General features: G+C 41.8%; 1 protein-coding gene across 1 annotated transcript in view; it reads left to right on the top strand.

Moving 5' to 3' along the window:
• Positions 1-528: 528 nt before the first annotated feature.
• Positions 529-21,936, top strand: part of LOC101857243 (microtubule-associated protein futsch) — a gene marked incomplete at its 5' end in the record, with an annotated part of 36,023 nt that continues 14,615 nt past the window's right edge. Inside the window, 10 exon segments of the mRNA XM_005095532.2 lie at positions 529-653; positions 1,245-1,418; positions 1,746-1,911; positions 2,768-2,896; positions 3,504-3,735; positions 4,429-4,440; positions 13,784-13,917; positions 14,254-14,408; positions 20,547-20,649; positions 21,387-21,463. Coding sequence (XP_005095589.2) covers positions 529-653; positions 1,245-1,418; positions 1,746-1,911; positions 2,768-2,896; positions 3,504-3,735; positions 4,429-4,440; positions 13,784-13,917; positions 14,254-14,408; positions 20,547-20,649; positions 21,387-21,463 — 1,307 coding nt within the window.

A 21,936-nucleotide genomic window follows, 5' to 3' on the forward strand; every position in this document is an offset into this window, starting at 1 on the left:
TACGCACTCATACACAATCATACACACACATACACACATATACACATACACTTACACTCATACACACACATACACACTCATACCCACTCATACACACTCATACACACTCATACACACTCATACACACAAAAACACACAAACACACACTCACACACATACACACATACACACATTCACACATACACGCGCATCGATATGGGTGTCTGCCTTCCCATTAAATTGTGTATTTGCCTGTCTGTCTGTCCTTGTGTCTGTCCCTGTCTGTTTGTTCTGGAAGTATGTCATGGCGTGTAAGTTTATTTGTGTCTTTGAGTGTTTCATCATATAATTGTGCTATTAATAACGGGTGGTTTTTGCGTTCCAGTGCTAGGTCTTACGTTTTTTTTCTCCTGTTGCCTCCTGCACAAAATGACCACTATAATGTTGGTGTGCTTCTATTAAAGCAAATCAGACGACTGTCTTCATAGGTAAACTTTGAAGCACTCCATTAACTACCCTCATGTGCTCTTTGTTTTTTTTCTCTCACAGTGCCCGACAGTACATCGGAGACCCCAGAAGAGTCCCATACGTCAATGGAGGTCCTGGGCGCTCCTTCCATCAAGGTGGAAGAGATACAGAGGAGAATGACAGACAGTTTTTCTAGGAAGATGCAGGTGGGTGACACCTTGACGATTTAGATGCTTGTGTTTTCAGTTATCGATGGTTTTCAAAAGTCATTTTTGACAATAGTGCTTTCTTCACCACTCTTCTTCTTTCTTTCTATGGTGCTCTCTCTCTCTCTCTCTCTCTCTCTCTCTCTCTCTCTTCCACCTCCCCCCCCCCCTCCACCCTCTTCTCTTCCTCTAAAATACGCGTAAACACGGGCACACGTTACGATACCGTGTCCTATACTATATCAAAGCACAGCACATTAAATGTCATCGAATTACTCTTTACCTTGTCAGCTAGAAAATGCCATGCCCGGCCATGCCATACCGTAAACCAAACTTTACAGTACCATACGAACCATACCAAATTATACTATACCATGCTATATACCATACTCGTCAAAGCTATGCTTTTCCATATCTTGTCAAATCAAACTATTCCGAACTGTTCCGTAAAAAATCATACCTATTCGTCACACTAAACCCTATAGCAAACCATACCATACCTAGCCATATCGAAATACAACACACCAAAACATTCTTCTCAAGGTCATGCCGCTCCTTGATCTACCAAACTTTGCCATCGTGTTCTTTTAGGAATGGGAGCGACTCAAGTACAAGAGCAGTCCCGGGGCCCAGAGAGAACCCAGCCCAGACATGGAGAGAAAGGGCAGCAAAGGAAGGAAAGAGGAGCGACAGAAGAGCAAACGTTCCAGAGAAGACAAAGAAAAGGAGAAATTGGAGAGGCAGAGGGAGCGAGACAAACAAAAAGTGAGCGTGGTGACTGTTGTGGTTCCTTTAAGTGACCAGTGCATTAGACATAGGGCTGTTTGTTGCTTATTTTTTTGTCTAATTAAAGGGGAGGGGGCGATGCGGTTTTACATAACCTTAAAGTATTAAAAGGGGCGATAAATGCATACCAAGGCATGAGATCCTCGAGACCACACAGTTTATAACTTAGCTTCGAAATGACCTAGAAAGGTGTATAATTTAGCAAACACTGCTTCGCCCCCTCTTCCAAATTATGTTTTTTAAAAATAATACAACGGAACAAACAAACAAAACAATTAGATGCGGTTTTTTCCTCTGTGCCAATAGGTAGAAAGGGAGCAAGTAAAACTGGAGAAGGAGAAGCTTCGTATCGAGAAGGAGCGACTGCGAGCGTTGGAGAGGGAAGCCAAGCTTGAGAAGCTCAAGGGACGCCTCAGCCAGGCCGAGGTGGACTCTGCTGGACTTAGGAACCCGGTGCTCAGCCCTCTGGCCGGTGAGACCACTGTCTGTCTGTGTGTTGTCTGTCTCTGTGATTGTCTGTTTGTGCGTTGTCCTTCTTTTTGACTGTCTGTATGTGTGACTCTCTGTGTGCCTACCTGCGTGAATATCTGTCTTTATACCTGTCTGTCTAGCTGTCTATCTGATTGTTGATTTTCTTTAGGACTTGTTCTTGTTTCTAGTCTCGTTGTTTTGCTTCGCTATGTATAAATTGTTTGCCTGTCCTTCCAATGACTTTGGGTATGTTTTTGTAGGTATTTAATTTTAAACATTTGTAAAAAGATTAGTAGGGGGTGGGGGGGGGCTGTTCTGTGAAAGAAAGGAAAGAGAGAGTGTGAATGGAGAGTACGCCAGTCCCACATATTTGAGAGAGGGAGAGAGAGAGAGAGCGAGAGAGAGAGAGAGAGCGAGAGAGAGAGAGAGAGAGAGAGAGAGAGAGAGAGAGAGAGAGAGAGAGAGAGAGAGAGAGAGAGAGAGGGGGGGGGGAGAGAGTTGACGGGGTGCAAATAAAAAAAACACCAAAACTATCAAATCTAAAAGCTTGCTACGCACGTATAGGAGTGATATTCATTTAGACGAACTGTCGGAGAGTCTGATTAAAAAAGAATTGCTTTACCTTTCATTTGTTAAAGATCTGTGCCATTTTATACATCTTTTTTACCTCATGTTATGAAGTATAGTCGCAGCTGCGAATAGATGCATTATACACATGTCTTCTCCCTGATTCCTGTATTTCATAGTGCAGGTGCATTATCTAATTAAGAAGTTATAATCTCTTCTGTCTGGCATTCCTAAAAGCAGCAATTGTGAGCATTTTTCACATCATGCTTTATCCTCATCTCTGTTGTCAGAATATAAGGTGACTGCTGACTTTGCCAGAAAGCTGCACGAGTGGGAACTGAGAAAAGGCCTATCTCATGACGTCAGCAATTCTATCTACCTGGAGGCCCAGAAGTTGAGCATGCAACACCTAAGACAAAGTGAGTCGAGTTTGATGTGTAGAGAAAAAGTGTGTCTGTTTATCTGCCTGTCTGTCTGTCTTTCTGAGCAGGTGATTGGAGCGGGTTCCACAGGTATGTCCTACGTCTTTTTCCCTCTTTTGTTTCTGTCTGCCTGTCCTGCTTTTGCCATAGCACTTAATGACCTTTAATGTGTCGTTATACTTCTCTTTGTTTAAACTAACGAAGAGAAAGAAAGAAATGGGTGTTTGTGAGTGTGTGTGTGTGTGTGTGTGTGTGTGTGTGTGTGTGTGTGTGTGTGTGTGTGTGTGTGTGTGTGTGTGTGTGTGTGTGTGAGAGAGAGAGAGAGAGAGAGAGAGAGAGAGAGAGAGAGAGAATGAGGAGGGTTGTATAATATTTTAGATCGGGAGGATGAACGGGGTGAGTATAACATGTACCTTTTAAAAACGCCGCCTCAGAATTGCTTTCTTGTCTAATGAAGTCTTGAGAGCAAAATGATCGGGCAGCACAGGTACTCCAGCAGAGATTCAATGACTGAAAGGCATCAACAGAAAATCCTCCCCAAGGTATCTCATTTAAATGTGAATGATAACACCCAGTGAAAACACGTCCCTTTCTTTTTATCCAGCAGGCCAGCAGTTAGAACCACTGTCCAAGTCGGACCCTGCCCCTTTCGAGGGCGGGGCTGAAGGGGGTGTGGCCAAATCGGGTCCGCCCCCTCCCTTGAGCTTGAGCCCTTATTGGGATTCTCCGGATGAGCGCTCCCCGGTTGAGAAGGAGTCTGAAGTCAGTATAGGAGATGAGGAGGACACGTGCACGAGCATGACGGAGGAATGCCTGACAAAATCAAACATCGCCAGGTCAGTAGTAGGGCCGGAATTTTGTGTGTGAGGATGTTCATATCGTCAGTGCCAGCCCATATGCGTCTAAGTTGGGTTTTTAAAGTTTTGAGAAAATTACAGATAAACAGAGCCCCCAAATCAGACTCTCGACGTGAGTAGGACATTTTTTCAGATAAAAACTAGGAAGTAAAATGAATCACTTAAATTATGTTGTAAGATGCTTCTTGATGACTTTACTTGGATCTTGACCCTGTTTGGAAAAAACAGCAAATTGTTTGAGCGATTGTGGAATACCGCTGACGATATTATGCATTTGATTGTGTGTGCATGGGTGTGTGTGTGAGTGTGTGTGTATGTGTGTTTGTGTGTGTGTATGTGTGTGTATGTGCGTGAGTGTGTGTATGTGTTCATGTTTATACATGTGTGGGTGCTTTTTTGGCTTTATATAAAAAGCTACATTCGTGCATGTAGTCACCCGAATGCAGGTGTATGCGTGCTGCGCGTGCGTGTGTGTACCATGTATGTTTTATTGTGTTCCTAATACGCGAGTATTGTTTAGCATGAAATGTATTTTATCAAGTTTTCGCCATGGCCATGTTAATGTGGCTCTACTTCTTGACTATACTTCGCGTCTATGAAATCATTCTGGTCACTCAATACATCCTATCCGACTTTCTATTTCTCTGCATTCTTTTCTGTCACTTCACACAGAAGCAATGCGAGGTGAGTGACACTTTCCATTGGTGTTAGTTTTAGAGACTGTTACTTTCCCAGGAATAGATCCTATATTTTGAACTTAATATGAATAGGCTAGATGGCTGACCAGTCTCAATCAGCCAATATTACAATAAATGTAACCTCTAGCATAATTAATGTAGAATACATACATTGCGCTAATGGGATATATGATGATATAACTTCGCCGCACGTTTCTGTGTAGTTTGTTTGACTCTGTTGTAGAGTGTCCTGAGTTCCAGCCATTACGTACCGTAGGACCAATCACAGCTGTTGTTGTAGTCATGTGCTCCTTTCTGTTAATATGCGTTGTGTTGTGCTCCACAGCTGCTATTGTTTTGCCATCTCAGTTTCCAGCCACGCATACCGTAGATCCAATCGAATCTGCTGTTGTAGTGTTATTCCACCTTCTACCGATAAATAATTATTATTATTGTAGAGCCAATCGGGACAGCTCCCTCGTTTGGCTTGCATGTATCACACCATCATGAAGAAAACCTTAACTGCACGTCGGTCATTGTGTGTTAAATACTTCCGCTAACTGCAATGTTTCAGGGGTAGGGGAGGCTGTCGTGATAATTATGAGAGGCCCAAGTCAAAAGGTTCTATGCCTCTAAATGAAATAATAATACCGCCGTAGATAGAATGCTTTGACTTTGAACCCACTCACGTCAACCCTTGAACCAATAGAAAGAAACCGCCATATTCTAGTGCTACGAGGCACGAGCAATCACAATCCATCATGCGCCCATAATTGGCAAATCGTGTCCTGTTGGAGAGGTTATCAATATAATAGCCAACTACAGAGTAACTATAATTTTTTAATGCTTAGTTTGCACGTAATGCAGTGCGATTTCTGAAAGGTGAACGGTAGAGAGTGGGATTTTGAATAAGGCTATGATATAGTCATTGTCACTGTCATCGTCTTTGTCACGTCATCATCACCGTTCGTGCTAAATGATATAGACAAAAGTCTTGGAAGTGGATGGAACAAGAAACAACAGGCTATTTATGTGATCTGAAAGATCGCTATTTATGTGATCTGAAAGATCATCATCATCATCATCACCGTTGTCATCATCATCGTCGTCATCATCATCATCATCATCATCATCATCATCATCATCATCATCATCATCATCATCATCATTGTTCCAGTACAACTGGTGTCTGTTGGACAGCTGTTAGGCGCTTCACTGTCGCACTCAGGAGACCCAAGTTCGATTTTCGAGTGAAGAAAATTTTTGATGGAGTATGTCCGTCTTTATGCTGCCTGCTCTCAGCCCGGGTGGCCCTAGCAGGCAGGGTCGGAAGCTTGCCTCCCAAATGATCTAAATTTTGTTGTTGGAGTGTGAAAACACGTACAACAAAATACCACCACCACCGCTACTACTACAATAGACGTGTTTGCTCACTTAGAATAACAACCCTTCGAGTGGTCAACTGTTGGAAGTTATCAGGACCATAATTAAAGCAAAGACAATTTCCCTCTGACACAGGTTAGAGATTGTATCTCGCACGACATACTCTATGTTCAAGGTCTCCCATTGGAAGTGAAACAGAAAGAAGAGAAAGCCACTGCTTGGTTCTAAGCGCATTATCAGTCTAACGTCATTAGTACAAAGAGGCCTTTCAATTAAGGAAATGTTTGCCTGTAAACAACCTGAGGCTGTTTGGTTATGGCCCTGGTTGAGTACTATTGAGCGTTGCACTAATAAGGAGATGAGGAGTCCATGTTCCTTATATTATAGGCGTGGTCGGGGGAGGCGGGGGGGGGGGCGAACGATGAAGTTTTTCAGTCATAATTTATAACTGATTTTGATCCTTTGCTAGTACTTGTAATTGGACATCTCCTACAGAGATCAAGTTACAAATGAGGAAGTGAGGGGCGAAATCAGGCAGGCCGTTGAGCCGTATGAAGATCTTTCACCACTGTAAAAAACAAAACAACAAAAAACAACGCAAGTTGATATGGTATGGGCGCATAACACGATCAACAGGACTTGCAGGGATGATCGTACAGGGCGCTGTACAGGGGGGGGTGGGCAGACAGAAAAAGAGATGGAAAGACAACATAACAGAATGGACAGGTTTAAAGTCGAGTGAAACCCTTCGACAGGCTGAAAATAGAGAAGGATGAAGAAAAGTGGTTGCCCAATCATCCTGTGTGCCCCAACGGTCATCTAAGACTAAGGGATAAAAGTAAGTAAGTACTGGAGAAGAACTTTAGGGGGGGGGGGCGTCTGTTGTCGTGTAGTTAGGCTACCAGACTTATAATCGTGAGAATGCGAGTTTAAAAGTTTGAGGTTCTGCTCAGTCCTTTGTGTCCTTGGGAAAGGCGCTGTGCGTGAGTTTTCTCATTTGGCTTACTTCTATCGGAGATGGACGTTAAATTCTGAGTTTTAAAAACCTTAAATCTTGCAGTGTCACAAGGAAGTTAAACCAGTACGTTTTTGTTGAGGGAGGGGGGGGGGTCGAAGAAGTTGAGAGAGGTAAAAACGAAGAGTGGCCGCGGTTCGGTGCTAGAGATGAGAATAGCTATGTAAAGTAAAATAAAATGTTTGCTTGACGGACGTTCTGTCCTTGGAAAAGACATTTTACATGAATTCCCTCACTGCGCCCAGGTCGAAATGGTTATCCGGTAGTGCTGGGCTGCAAGGTTCCCAATTATTGAAGGCTAGGAATCGTAGGAATCGACTCCGAATCCAATTACTTACTTTCTAATGATATGACTTCTTTCAATGGTTACCTAAATGGCTCCGGACATCTTCAAGATTTAGAATAAACTTTATTTCGGAACACTACAAAGCCTCAACTTGTTTGGTTTTTTTTTGGGGGGGGGTTTTAATAAATTCGAAAAAAGAGGATTTAAATGATTAAAATTATTGGTAACCGTTGGTTTTCGTAAAACGAAGTCGGAACTTTTCTTCCATAGTATTAATCTTGGGAATCGGTTCCGGACTCGATTCTTCGCCCAGCTCTATTATCCGGCTATAGACAGGAAAGATCTTGTCAGATTGTTAGTGTTTGAGTTCTTAGTCAGCTGCTTGCACTGTCTGCTTTCCAGGAAATTGATAATGTTTCTGAGTGTTTTTGGGTCTGCTGTGGTAATAATACAGTGTAAAGCGCATTGACAGTGCTCTTCAGTGGGGATAGGCACAAAAAATGCTATTTATTATTATATGATAAGTATGTTTGTGAATCTGAATGAGTGGGTATTTGTTCATTCATGTATTTGTCTGCGTGCATGCATGTGTTTGTTAGTCTGTACTCGCTTATGTAGGTGTCTGTGAGCCTGTGTGCATGTGTGGGTGTGTATGTGAGTGTGTGCGTGTACACGTGGAAGTGAGTGGATGTGCTTATTTTAGATTTAAATCATTTGGTTAAGAAGAAGAAGAAGAAGAAGAAGAAGAAGAAGAAGAAGAAGAAGAAGAAGAAGGAGAAGGAGAAGGAGAAGGAGAAGGAGAAGGAGGAGGAGGAGGAGGAGAAGGAGGAGGAGGAGGAGAACAACAACAACAACAACAACAACAACAACAACAACAACAACAACAACAACAGTCTATTGCATTAGCATGGAAATTGAACAAAGGCATCGATAACCCTAACGAAATCGCCAAACAAAAGCAACGGAAGAATTAACTGCCATTCAATTGCCTATCATCAATCTCCCGACCACTGATTTCGAGGAGCTCCTTCCTCTTCCATCCCGCTCCTCGCCAACCCCCTTTCCTCGATTGACAATATCTATGTCTAGACGTCTCAAGAGCGAAAGAAATGTGGTCACACTGCTCTAGACGATAGACAGACAGGCTTCGCCTCCCTTTGGGATGGTGCCAAGACGTTCGTAAGTTGAAACACATCAGGACTCACCTCCACGAAGCACGGTTGATTAGGCACACGAGAGGAAACCCCGGACTTTGAAGATTTTTTAAACTGTTGAGCCTGCACCCGTTGCACCTTACGCCTTTTTTCCTGTAGGTAAAAACAAAGTAGAAAAGAAAAAGTAGAAACGAGCGCCTGGGAGGAATGTTCATGTTGGGAAGTTGGCACAGGGATCCAAGTGGGCGGGATAATATGGATATGGAAAAAGAATTTTTGTTCTCTTTATCACCGAACTTGCAGGTTGCTGGATGTTTGCAAGCGGGGGGTGTGGGGAAGGGCATGCATCACTTTAAAATGTTGTGTTAGAGAGTTTGCACTCGCAGGAAAATTTTGCGCAAAATAAGCACTTTTGGGGGGGAAAAAACGAGATGGATGCGATTTAATTAAAATCTCTCCTCTCAGATCGTATCCCATGATTTGTCACTGGAGTTTTTAGGCCATTTTCTTGGTTCTCTTGGTTTTTGAAACGTTACGGTGAGATTTGCTGTAAAAATGAAGTGGGCTCCTAAAATTAACACACACACACATACGCGCACACACACACATATACACACACAAACACTCACAAACTAACACACTCAAATAGAGAGACATACACACACAAACATAAACACATCTACACACATACCTAAACATACTCGTGCAAACAAAAGTGATCAACTGCTAATTTCAGAGGACAACTGCAAAAGTGTCTAGATTTTTCTCAACCGTAAAATAGCTTTTCTACTTCAAGAGAAGTTATTTTAGTTTTGTTTGTTTGTTTGCGAAAGAAATACTGACATAGGGTCAAATGTGACTTTCTTTCCCAAACGAGAAATACGAAACGACAGTATCGTGGTGCAATGTTTATTGTTTATTTTTCCCTTTTGTCTGGCATGCAGAAAACATGAAATCGATTCCCCCAAAAAGTAAAGTACGAGTAGTTATTTTAAAAAGTACTCCCGTGTGTCGCGAGTGTGATTGCATTTCACCCAACCCGGAAAAGGTGAGGGCGTGGGGTTTGGACATTACAAGATAGGCGGTTAGTCACAAGAAGAAGACGAGAAATGTTGAAAGAGATGCTATTACTGGGAGGGGTGGGGGGACCATAACATCGCATTTATATGTCCCGGCTCCAGACATGTCATTTGCTCTCTCTCTCTCTCTCTCTCTCTCTCTCTCTCTCTCTCTCTCTCTCTCTCTCTTTCTTTCTCTCTCTCTCTCTCCCTCTCTCTCTCCCCCTCTCTCTCTCCCCTCCCCTCTCTCTCCCCCTCTCTCTCACTCACTCTCTCACTCACTATCTCACTCACTATCTCTCTCTCTCTCTCTCTCTCTCTCTCTCTCTCTCTCTCTCTCTCTCTCTCTTTCAATCTATCTATCTTCCTCTCTGTATATCTCTATCCTTTCCTCTGTCTCTACCTCTTTCTCTGTTTTGTCCGTCTCTCTCTCTCTCTCTCTCTCTCTCTCTCTCTCTCTCTCTCTCTCTCTCTCTCTCTCTCTCTCTCTCTCTCTCTCTCTCTCTGTATGTGGCTCTCTCTCTTCCTCTTTCTCTCTTTCTCTTTCCTGTCTATCTGTCTGTCTGTCTGTCTGTCTGTCTGTCTGTCTGTCTGTCTGTCTGTCTGTCTGTCTGTCTGTCTGTCTGTCTGTCTGTCTGTCTGTCTGTCTGTCTGTCTTTGTTTTTAAGCAAGGATTTTTCTTTACGACACAGGCATGACACTTTTTAATCGAAAGGGAAATCCTTTTTCTAAGATTCTCAATACAATGGGAATCAAACAATATTCGGAAATGTTCTTAATTTTCTTTGAATGCTTTGGCGTGGAGTGTATTATTTGCTGATTTTATTTCCTTCAAAGGAGACTTGTCCACTGTCATGGCAAACCGGGATTACTCAAATCTCTTCTTAACATTCTTTCTTTCGCCTTTCCTTTTACAACTTTGATTGGGAGATTTTTTATACGAACTGAAAACAGTTTATTCATTTTTTAATCTGCTGTTTCGGCTTCACCTTTATATGGCTATGAATTAAGGCACAGTAGTAGCATTTAACAGTGCTTCCAGCCAGTGAGCATCCAAGTGGAAGAGATAAGCTCAGACAAACGAGATGGTTGATTAGAAGTGACATTCCATGGAAGATGGTAGATTGTGTCCCTTGTGTTGGGCCGGTCACTTTGACCTCTCGCTGTGACCGCAGGAAACGGCTGAGGGAAAATAAACTTCTGACGTGTACCCTCTGACCTCGAGGGTTCGGCAAGGAGAGCATTAGACAGAGTGCTCAGCAGATATTCATGCTAGTTAACCTATCGATCGAAGAAATTATCGGCGTCTGGGGTGTAGCGGTTAGGCACTTCGCCCTCGCATGTAGAAGGCGTGTATTCGAGTCCCATGTGGGTTAAAATTTTCATTGAGAGTTTCTTTCTTTCTGCTGGGACGTTGTACCCTTCTCAGACGTTGTACCCTTCTCAGGCTGGGTTGACCTTGACAAATAGGGAAGTAGCCCACTTTCGATATGATCTAAATAAAATTGTGTCAATACGGGTGTAAAATACATAGGTCTACTGTTGTTTGTTTTTAATTAAAGAGACGTGCCGTACTGAACTGCAGTGCGATCGATTCTGGTTTGAATTCTAAAAGGGCCTTTTAAAACCTTAGTTATTCGAATAGATTGCATCGTTATAAACTCACTTCACTAGGTCCTATTGGTTATGGAAGTCAAATCGGAACTCTCGAATTTTGAAAAGCCTCAGTGTGTTCACGGGGAAATTGAACCCATTCCTAAAGATACCAAAAGAAGAAATAAATGCCCAGAGATGCGATTGTATCTTTCGAAGATTGCGGACGTATAAGATTGTTCCTTTGTTCACCTTGAGTGCGTGCAGAATATATGAGCTTTTTTCTTTTTTTTTAAATATCAGACTTGAATTTATAAGTTATAAGTAACAATAAACATTAAAGCATAGTAACGAACCGTTTGTCCTACTGTTCAGCATCAGATTTAGGTGTTGAACAACAAGACGAAAAGCAAATGAACATACTATTAAACAGACAGACAAACAAAAAGAAGCGACAGACACGTTCGGTTAGACAGCAAAAAAAAAGAGGCAGGCCTGTCCTACATCCACGTCACCTCTGCCGTATATTCACTGGGTCTGATGGCGCCAAGACCATCTGCTGTCCACTTGATTGTCCCACCCCCCCTCCCACCCGCCCACCGCTCACCCGGCACGGCAGCCCTTGATGTGTCGAGGTCTGGAGTAAATCAGTAGCCCCCGGGCGCTTCGATGATTTACTGAAGCCGTAGATAACTGTGGCAGCGTCTGATTCTGTTCCCATGCCGATAACGTGAGAAATATGCTGGCAGCCAGGTCGATTATTATTAATTGATTATAACAGTCCCCTTTCCACCGTCTACGTCTCGTGCGTACACACACTCACACACACACACACAAACACACACACACACACACACACACACACACACACACACACACACACACACACACACACGCTAAAATACACACACTCTCTCTCATATATATATATATATATATATATATATATATATATATATATATAGAGAGAGAGAGAGAGAGAGAGAGAGAGAGAGAGAGAAAGAGATAGAGAGACAAACACACACACACACACACACACACACACACACACACACACACACACACACACACACACACAAACAAACAAACACACACATACGCAAGCTCTTCTTTCTTAATACTTCTCGGTTCCTCTGTCTGTAACACAATATTAATATTACTGTTAATGAAGATGTGACCTCTACAGTTGTTCTTGTTGTTGTTGTTATGGTTCTTGTTTATGTTGTTATCTTCTTGTTGTTGTTGCTGCTGTTGTTGTTTATTGCCGTTTCGTTATTGCCGTCATCGTCATTGTCATCTTTAAAAATGTTTCACCTTCGCTATCACCGTGTAGCTGAGTGTTAATAATTTTTTTTTTTTAGAAAGAGGTGAAAGGCAGTGGCGTTTCTACATTGGGTGAAAACCCGTCAGTTTTTTGCCACTGGCAAACGTGAACATTCACCATAAATTCTTGGCCCTTGAAATCCCCGAGCTGTGATATTCCCTCTGGATTTATGCTCCTTTCTAGCAATTCAATGCGTGAAATGACTGTTAGCTCAAAAAATTAAATTATTTCAAACCATTTTAGCGTCTCGGAAATCAAACCTTTTTAACACGTGTGGGATTATCTATCTCTTGTGTAAATGCATATATGGACTATAAATTCTGAGATTTATACTAAATTCTTTCTTTCTTTTCTTTTCTTTTATTTGTTATATGCAGAATGATATTGGTTTTATATTTCATGCATAAAAAAGGGCCCTTAGAAATTGTCCTTTTTTCTTCATAACGGATTTTTATGAAGTTTTCTTTGAAAGTCCAAAATAGATTTCCAAGTTCTTGGATTTAGATTATTTTTTGTTAGTTCTCTCACGGTAATTAAGTTCCTCAGTTCTCTGACGGTAATTAAGTTTCTCAGTTCTCTGGCGGTAATTAAGTTTCTGATTATTCAGCATAACGTGACGCTTGGCAAATCAAACTAAACAAACAGTGCGATTAAAGGTTTGACCTTTCGAGAAACGTCCGTGTTTGCACTTTGAAGCTGACGACGGTGTTGAAAATCTGACCGGTGATGAATATTGTTTTTACAAGAAAAGTTTGAAGTCCCAAAAAGGGGGTGATTATACAGGGTGGTGCCGTGGATTGTCTTTCCAATCTTTTTTTTCACTGTCGGCTTTGCTATTTATTTGAAAGGCATTACATGGCTGTTAATTGTATGTCTTATTCTTTACTCAAAATCACCCCCCCCCCCCCACCTTAGAACCATGACGCTGAGAGGCAAAAAGTGAAAATATGTTAGGACTGATGTAAATCCGGCTGTCAACTTGCGTTCAGAAATTGTTCGCGTGTTCATTAGAAGGAAATTGTTCCCGGATGCATGTGGTGTAGTTTTAGTTTCTTGTAAATTGTCATCCTCGAGTCAATAATAATAATAATAATGATAATGGTAATGATAATGATAATAATAACAATGATAAGGATAATGATAACGATACTGATAGTGATAATGATAATGATAATATAGGTTGCATTAGTGAGAGAATTAGAAGACGGGAGCAGGAGGAGGAACAGGATGACGACAACGACAACAATGACGATGACTCCTTTCATTATGTTAATGAAACAAGTTTTATTTAACTTTTTGACTCGTCCCAACAAAATCAAACTGAGAGATAATATATGGCTGATCAAACTTCTTGTTTAATTCGAGACAAATTTTTCCTTGTTCAGGTAGTTTTGCTCTGTGTTTTTCTCTTATTAGCGAATTAAAAAAGAACTAGTCCTCATGCTACGATTTTGTGATCCTCCCGTTCCATGCCAATCCCTCAGTTTGTCCAAATACTATGATTCTGTAATCATCCCCCATCCGCGCATGTCCCCAGCCTGGAACGCGCCAACACTCAGCTGTTAGAGGAGCTTCAGAAGAAGGAGATGGAGTACGCTGCCGTGCAGGAAGAGGTCACCAGGGTCAACGAGAAGCTGGCCAAGGTCAGAGAGGAGCATGCTACAGAAATGGGTGAGTTAAAGTGATTACTTGTTGTGCCTATAACTATAATAGTCTTACATAATATACCTGTAATATTTATGTATGCCTTTTAAAATGCTTTTGTCACTTAATCGTGAGATTGCGGGTTCGGGATTTTGAGCCTCAGCTCGGTCCGGCGTTGTTTCCTTCTTGGAAAAGGCCTTTTACACGAATATCCCATTTGGCTCGGTTTTTTCGAAGATGGACTTTGAACTCGGAGCTCCAGGCCTCCTAAATAACCTAGTGGTGTTGATAGAGTCTTTAAATATCTACCATTTCACCATTTCTTCAACCTTCTCCGTGTTTTTCCTCGTTCCTCTTGTATAGCCCGTTTCCACCGCGAGCTGGCCCAGGGCGCGTTCACCGGCCCGGTGAAGCTGGAGGTCGGGGAGTTGGAGAGCACCATGGGAGAACTGGAGGAGAAGATCAAGCTAATGGAGAACTTCGGAGAGAGACTGGCTATGTCCATGGAGAGTGCTGCCGTAAGTCATGCAGGGTGTTGTGTGGTTACACTTGCTCCTGTTTGTTTGTTTGTTTGTTTGTTTGTTTGTTTGTTTGGTTGTTTGGTTGGTAGGTTGGTTGGTTGGTTGGTTGGATGGCTGGCCGGCTGGTTCGTTTGATTTTTTGTTTTGTTTTGTTATGTTTTGTTTTGTTTGGTTGTTTGGGTTGTGGGTTTTTTCGGGGGGGGGTGTTGTTTTCTGCCGAGGTTTGTCAGTGGGCAAAGTTTAAAAATTTTAAACATAAAAGTCATGATAAGAAAAGGCTGCCCTTCTTTCTCGTTTTTCTTACCTGCTAGTGGGTGGTTGGCGGGTGCTCTGGTGTGGTTTGCTCCTTCTTTCCTATCAAACATCTATCGTCTTCATTTCCCCTCCTTCTTTTTTGTGTTTGTTACTCTCTTGAAACACCTCTAATCTTCGACACTTATATGACCTTATTGTGTTGCAAGTGCCGTAAAACACTTACTAAAATTAAAACTTACCTGCTGGTTGGTATAGAAATCTTAACACAGTTTAAGAAAGGTGGTTCGCTTCAGCGTTGATAAAATTTCGTAACTATATAATTTGATGTTTAATTTGATTTGTTTTCTTTCTTAGTTTCATGTGTAGTGTGTTACTGTTTAAGATGGTATTTTCCTGGTTATTTACCTTTCTGGATTTTTTTTCAAAAAATTTTGCGTTAGTGGAAGGTCGAAGGGAGCTGAGGAGGACATTAAGATGATTGTGAGAATCTTTCTGTCCATCAGGAGTGCAGTTGTGAAATATATAAATGCTCAAAGTTGTTCTTATCACTTTTTTGTGGTGACTTGTGCATCTGGCCGTGTGTGTGTGTGTGTTTGTGTGTGTGTATGTGTGAGTGTGTGTGTGTGTGTGTGCGTATGTGTGTGAGTGTGTCCGTGCCTGTGTGTGCAGCATGAGGAGGGGGGGGGGTGAGTGTGTGGCAGTGTTCCTGGATGGAGGGCTAAGATCTGGCGATGTTGTGTTGCCTGTCAACTTCTTTGTACATGTGCACTGACTTTGTATATGTGCACTGACTTTGTATATGTGCACTGACTTTGTATATGTGCACTGACTTTGTATATGTGCACTGACTTTGTATATGTGCACTGACTTTGTATATGTGCACTGACTTTGTATATGTGCACTGACTTTGTATATGTGCACTGACTTTGTATATGTGCACTGACTTTGTCTTACATCTCTGTGACGAAGAGGTTTGAGTATTGACGATTTTTTGTTTATTCTCCTGTCAAAAAGTCAAGTTTTGTGATTGTTAAATGGTAAGAAATTCATCGACTATGAAAGGGCGCCATCATAGCTCATATGATGTCCCAAGGGACTTACATGCGGAAAAGCATTGGCTCGAATCCATATTGAGTCAGGTTTTCCAAACAAGGGTTGTTTGGGGGGGGGGGGGGGGGGTAACAGGCTCTCCCTCCTGTCTCTGTTATATATAGTATAGGGAAATACATTAAATGTAGGGTTTATATGAACCTTTACTCGAAATCATAAAGAAATGCACTGAATCTTACCCTGTTCTCTTTTAATTTCCAACTAGCGCACTGGCCACACGCTTGCTTAAACATCACCAAGCGACCTGACACCCTTTCCTTTTTTTCCAGAGGTCCAATTTCTTCGTTTGTCTCTTGATCCCAGCGACTTGTCAACGCGTATCGATCGAATGCACTCTGTTTTCTCTCAACACACCCTGCCGATCGATTTCAACGTTCGAGCTGTCTTCGAGTATATGGGGTTTTCTTTGAGAGATTTTAAGAATATACCGAAAACCGGCGATATAAATATACGATACTGCTTTATTTTTTATAGAGTTGCGGACTCCTTTAGATCTTTCTTCCTTTGTATATTTTAGAGATTCGTTACTGGATAAAATCATAGACTCCTCTTCTTAAATTAAAGAAATAGGAAATGATTTCTGTAGGTGGACTAGAAAATTCTGCGTTTTCTAATCTCGTAAATTATCTGTTGATCAGGCAGAAGTTTCACAAACATACGGTTTTGTACCCCGAGCCTGCTGTAAGAGTGTTTCAAGATCAAAGCCTATACCTATCCTTTTCCCGCTTTTATTTCCACTTTTTATTTTTTATTTTTTTATGATGTTGGTACCTTTACACCCCCCATCAACACAATGTCTCCGCCTTACCAAGAGTTTAGTGCGTCGTAAAATTAGAGAAAAGAAGGTGTTCCTAATGTACAAGTTGGTTGTGCCTAGAATCAAATTAAATCTTGTCTCTGGTTGCCAGTGCTATACGTTGAATTAAATTTTAATGTGCCATTAATTGGCTCGTAACTGCTCTCTGTGGCATGCGAATCATCCTTCCCCTGTCAGTTCCACAAGAAAGGCTGGAAAGTGTCATTGGTAGGTTCTACTTCTTTTCTCTCCATTTAGCATTTCTGTCTGTACCGACGTCTGCATTGTAGGGGTTGGGCACTTCGTTGTCGTAGGCAGCTAACCAGAGTTTAATTCCCGAGTGAGGAGAAATTGTTATCGAGTTTCTTGGTCTTTCTGTGGGATGTTCTGTACTCGTCATTCCCGTTTGGTCTTGGCTTGGAAGACAGGGTGGGAAGCCTTCATCCTATTTGATAAAAATTATGTTAATGGGGGTTTTCTGCCGAGGTTTGTCAGTGGGCAAAGTTTAAAAATTTTAAACATAAAAGTCATGATAAGAAAAGGCTGCCCTTCTTTCTCGTTTTTCTTACCTGCTAGTGGGTGGTTGGCGGGTGCTCTGGTGTGGTTTGCTCCTTCTTTCCTATCAAACATCTATCGTCTTCATTTCCCCTCCTTCTTTTTTGTGTTTGTTACTCTCTTGAAACACCTCTAATCTTCGACACTTATATGACCTTATTGTGTTGCAAGTGCCGTAAAACACTTACTAAAATTAAAACTTACCTGCTGGTTGGTATAGAAATCTTAACACAGTTTAAGAAAGGTGGTTCGCTTCAGCGTTGATAAAATTTCGTAACTATATAATTTGATGTTTAATTTGATTTGTTTTCTTTCTTAGTTTCATGTGTAGTGTGTTACTGTTTAAGATGGTATTTTCCTGGTTATTTACCTTTCTGGATTTTTTTTCAAAAAATTTTGCGTTAGTGGAAGGTCGAAGGGAGCTGAGGAGGACATTAAGATGATTGTGAGAATCTTTCTGTCCATCAGGAGTGCAGTTGTGAAATATATAAATGCTCAAAGTTGTTCTTATCACTTTTTTGTGGTGACTTGTGCATCTGGCCGTGTGTGTGTGTGTGTTTGTGTGTGTGTATGTGTGAGTGTGTGTGTGTGTGTGTGCGTATGTGTGTGAGTGTGTCCGTGCCTGTGTGTGCAGCATGAGGAGGGGGGGGGTGAGTGTGTGGCAGTGTTCCTGGATGGAGGGCTAAGATCTGGCGATGTTGTGTTGCCTGTCAACTTCTTTGTACATGTGCACTGACTTTGTATATGTGCACTGACTTTGTATATGTGCACTGACTTTGTATATGTGCACTGACTTTGTATATGTGCACTGACTTTGTATATGTGCACTGACTTTGTATATGTGCACTGACTTTGTATATGTGCACTGACTTTGTATATGTGCACTGACTTTGTATATGTGCACTGACTTTGTCTTACATCTCTGTGACGAAGAGGTTTGAGTATTGACGATTTTTTGTTTATTCTCCTGTCAAAAAGTCAAGTTTTGTGATTGTTAAATGGTAAGAAATTCATCGACTATGAAAGGGCGCCATCATAGCTCATATGATGTCCCAAGGGACTTACATGCGGAAAAGCATTGGCTCGAATCCATATTGAGTCAGGTTTTCCAAACAAGGGTTGTTTGGGGGGGGGGGGGGGGGGTAACAGGCTCTCCCTCCTGTCTCTGTTATATATAGTATAGGGAAATACATTAAATGTAGGGTTTATATGAACCTTTACTCGAAATCATAAAGAAATGCACTGAATCTTACCCTGTTCTCTTTTAATTTCCAACTAGCGCACTGGCCACACGCTTGCTTAAACATCACCAAGCGACCTGACACCCTTTCCTTTTTTTCCAGAGGTCCAATTTCTTCGTTTGTCTCTTGATCCCAGCGACTTGTCAACGCGTATCGATCGAATGCACTCTGTTTTCTCTCAACACACCCTGCCGATCGATTTCAACGTTCGAGCTGTCTTCGAGTATATGGGGTTTTCTTTGAGAGATTTTAAGAATATACCGAAAACCGGCGATATAAATATACGATACTGCTTTATTTTTTATAGAGTTGCGGACTCCTTTAGATCTTTCTTCCTTTGTATATTTTAGAGATTCGTTACTGGATAAAATCATAGACTCCTCTTCTTAAATTAAAGAAATAGGAAATGATTTCTGTAGGTGGACTAGAAAATTCTGCGTTTTCTAATCTCGTAAATTATCTGTTGATCAGGCAGAAGTTTCACAAACATACGGTTTTGTACCCCGAGCCTGCTGTAAGAGTGTTTCAAGATCAAAGCCTATACCTATCCTTTTCCCGCTTTTATTTCCACTTTTTATTTTTTATTTTTTTATGATGTTGGTACCTTTACACCCCCCATCAACACAATGTCTCCGCCTTACCAAGAGTTTAGTGCGTCGTAAAATTAGAGAAAAGAAGGTGTTCCTAATGTACAAGTTGGTTGTGCCTAGAATCAAATTAAATCTTGTCTCTGGTTGCCAGTGCTATACGTTGAATTAAATTTTAATGTGCCATTAATTGGCTCGTAACTGCTCTCTGTGGCATGCGAATCATCCTTCCTCTGTCAGTTCCACAAGAAAGGCTGGAAAGTGTCATTGGTAGGTTCTACTTCTTTTCTCTCCATTTAGCATTTCTGTCTGTACCGACGTCTGCATTGTAGGGGTTGGGCACTTCGTTGTCGTAGGCAGCTAACCAGAGTTTAATTCCCGAGTGAGGAGAAATTGTTATCGAGTTTCTTGGTCTTTCTGTGGGATGTTCTGTACTCGTCATTCCCGTTTGGTCTTGGCTTGGAAGACAGGGTGGGAAGCCTTCATCCTATTTGATAAAAATTATGTTAATGGGGGTTGGGGGGGGGGGGGGCTTAAAAACACCGGGGGCTCTCGTGGCCTAGAGGTTAAGGTCTTTCTTTCAAAGATGCCGGGTTCGAATCCGCGTAGCGACCAAAATATTTTCCTCTCTAAAATTGCCTCCTTTCACCTCCTTTCGTGCTCTCTAGCAATGTTCTGTCGTCTGCTTTCGTCTCCTCTTTCTGCCCCACCCCTTCACCTCCTTTACCCCCTCCTCTGTGCCCCTGACTCTTTCTACTACTACTCCTTAGGTCCTACCTACTGCTATCTTTCAGCCACCCTCCTGATCTTATGGAAGGAAAGATCAACACCTAGTCTTCTCGGACAAGGGCAACAAATCTCCGAGGGCCCGTGTGCAAATTGCGTACTTTAAAGATCCCTTGGTGGCCTAAAATCGATAAGAGTAGGCTTCGGCCGCCACCCGGGCCAAATTAAATTTTTTTTACCAACTTAAAAAGTTTAATGTGTCCCTCTCGCTTATATGACCTTATGCAGTTGCGAGCGCCGTAAAGCACTTACCAAAAGAAAAAATATAAATATAAACCCCCTTCATTTAAAAAATAAATTATGTCTGTCCATCTTGCTTTTTCCAACCTCCAGGTATTGTTGTCATGTCTACGGCTGCTTTTCAATCCGACGAAAACTAATCCCATCTCCTTCATATGGGGTGCGCTGTTAGTTTTGTTGGTGTCATCTTGGACTACCGTATGAATGACGCTGGCTTTTATACCCAACGGTTTTTTTATTACTTGGGTTGTTGTAGGAGTTAACACGGCTGTCCACCATCTTGTCTAGATTCGAATGGAGATCATCGTTTAATGTTAAAGGTGCTTTTTATCTTTGACAGTGATGTGTTAGCGGGCGTTCTGATGTGGTTTGCTCTTTCTTTCCTATCAAATATGTATAGTCCTTATTTCTCTTCCTTCTTTTCTTTGTTACTCTCAAGTAACACTTCTAATCTTCGGCACTTTTTAACCTATTTTTGTTGTTGCAAGTTCCGTTAGCTTCTTTCTAAAACTGTACTTCAACTTATCGTTGAGAGGTGTTAAACTCCTACGTTCCCTTTTTTCAGGTGGGTAAGTGGCAGAGTATAGAGGGTGAGGAGACAGTACACACCCAGCTAGTGGAGCTGGTGGACCAGATGAGAGGCATGCTTGTGCAGGCTACACAGTCAGGTGGGTATGATTTGAGGGGGGGGGGACACACGATATTCACGCACATGCAGAGATATATTTACACACACACACACACACACACACACACACACACACACACACACACACACACACACACACACACATACATGCACACACTCACACACACACACTCACACACACACACATGCATGCACACACTCACACACACATACATACGCACACACATACACACACACATACACACACACGCACACACGCACACACGCACACACACACACGCGCACACACACACACACACACACACACACACACACTCACACACGCCTGATCGTATGAGAGAGAGAGGGGGGAGAGAGAGAGAGAGAGAGAGAGAGAGAGAGAGAGAGAGAGAGAGAGAGAGAGAGAGAGAGAGAGAGCGACCTAAATTACAGATAAACTGTAGTTTAGGGAATTGAAGGTTATTTATGCATGGAAGGGAAGTCGGATGAATAAAGGAGCTGATAAATGTAGAAAGATCCTTAAATGGATATAATAGACGTTGACGGAGAAGTGGACTGATACTTTAATGGTCAGAAAAAAAGTGTGAGGAGGTGTTAGGCTGTGGGTGTTTTGAGACTCTCTGCATGTATGTATCTTTCAGAGAGAAAGAAGTCAGGAGGGAGACATAGCGAGTAAGGGAAATAGAGAAAAGCGGTTTATAATTGCTAATATTATTATTATATCCCTTCTCAATATCTTTCTTGATCATTTTCCAGAGGAACAAAGTCAGAAATCCATGGCGCTCTCCAACTTCGAGACATTGTACAGCCAAGCCATGAAACTGCAAGTTCAGGTGAGTGATATTCGCATTGATGTATATAAAGAGGGGAGAACCAGTCTTTATTCATACAAAGTTTTGAAATTTATTTTACGTCCGTGCAACGTAAGTATCGACCAATAATTTGGTGATTTCCAAATGTAGGACCTGGCATATTTAGAGCTTCACTCCAAAAACAGTTTACTTTGTAAAGGGAACTAAATGTATTATGCACATGTTCGTTAATCAAGTGCCTTTCTAGTGAATGCAATTCCGTGCCGCCTTGTCCTCATTCCCACCCCATAAAAAACTACCCCAATAGCTTTAAATAATACCACTTTTATATGGAGTATGGGTTAAAGGTTTGCTGGACAGAAATGATTATGCTTCATTTTCGAAAACGCTTCATTAGCAACAGCCATATGATCGTATTTATATCGGCTATTGCCTACAGAAATCAAATGAGGTATTGCTTGATGAAGCCCACGTGGGATGCTCACTGTTAAAAA

Source organism: Aplysia californica, unplaced genomic scaffold (assembly GCF_000002075.1).
Source record: "Aplysia californica isolate F4 #8 unplaced genomic scaffold, AplCal3.0 scaffold00106, whole genome shotgun sequence".
NCBI classification, from domain to species: Eukaryota; Metazoa; Mollusca; class Gastropoda; order Aplysiida; family Aplysiidae; genus Aplysia; species Aplysia californica.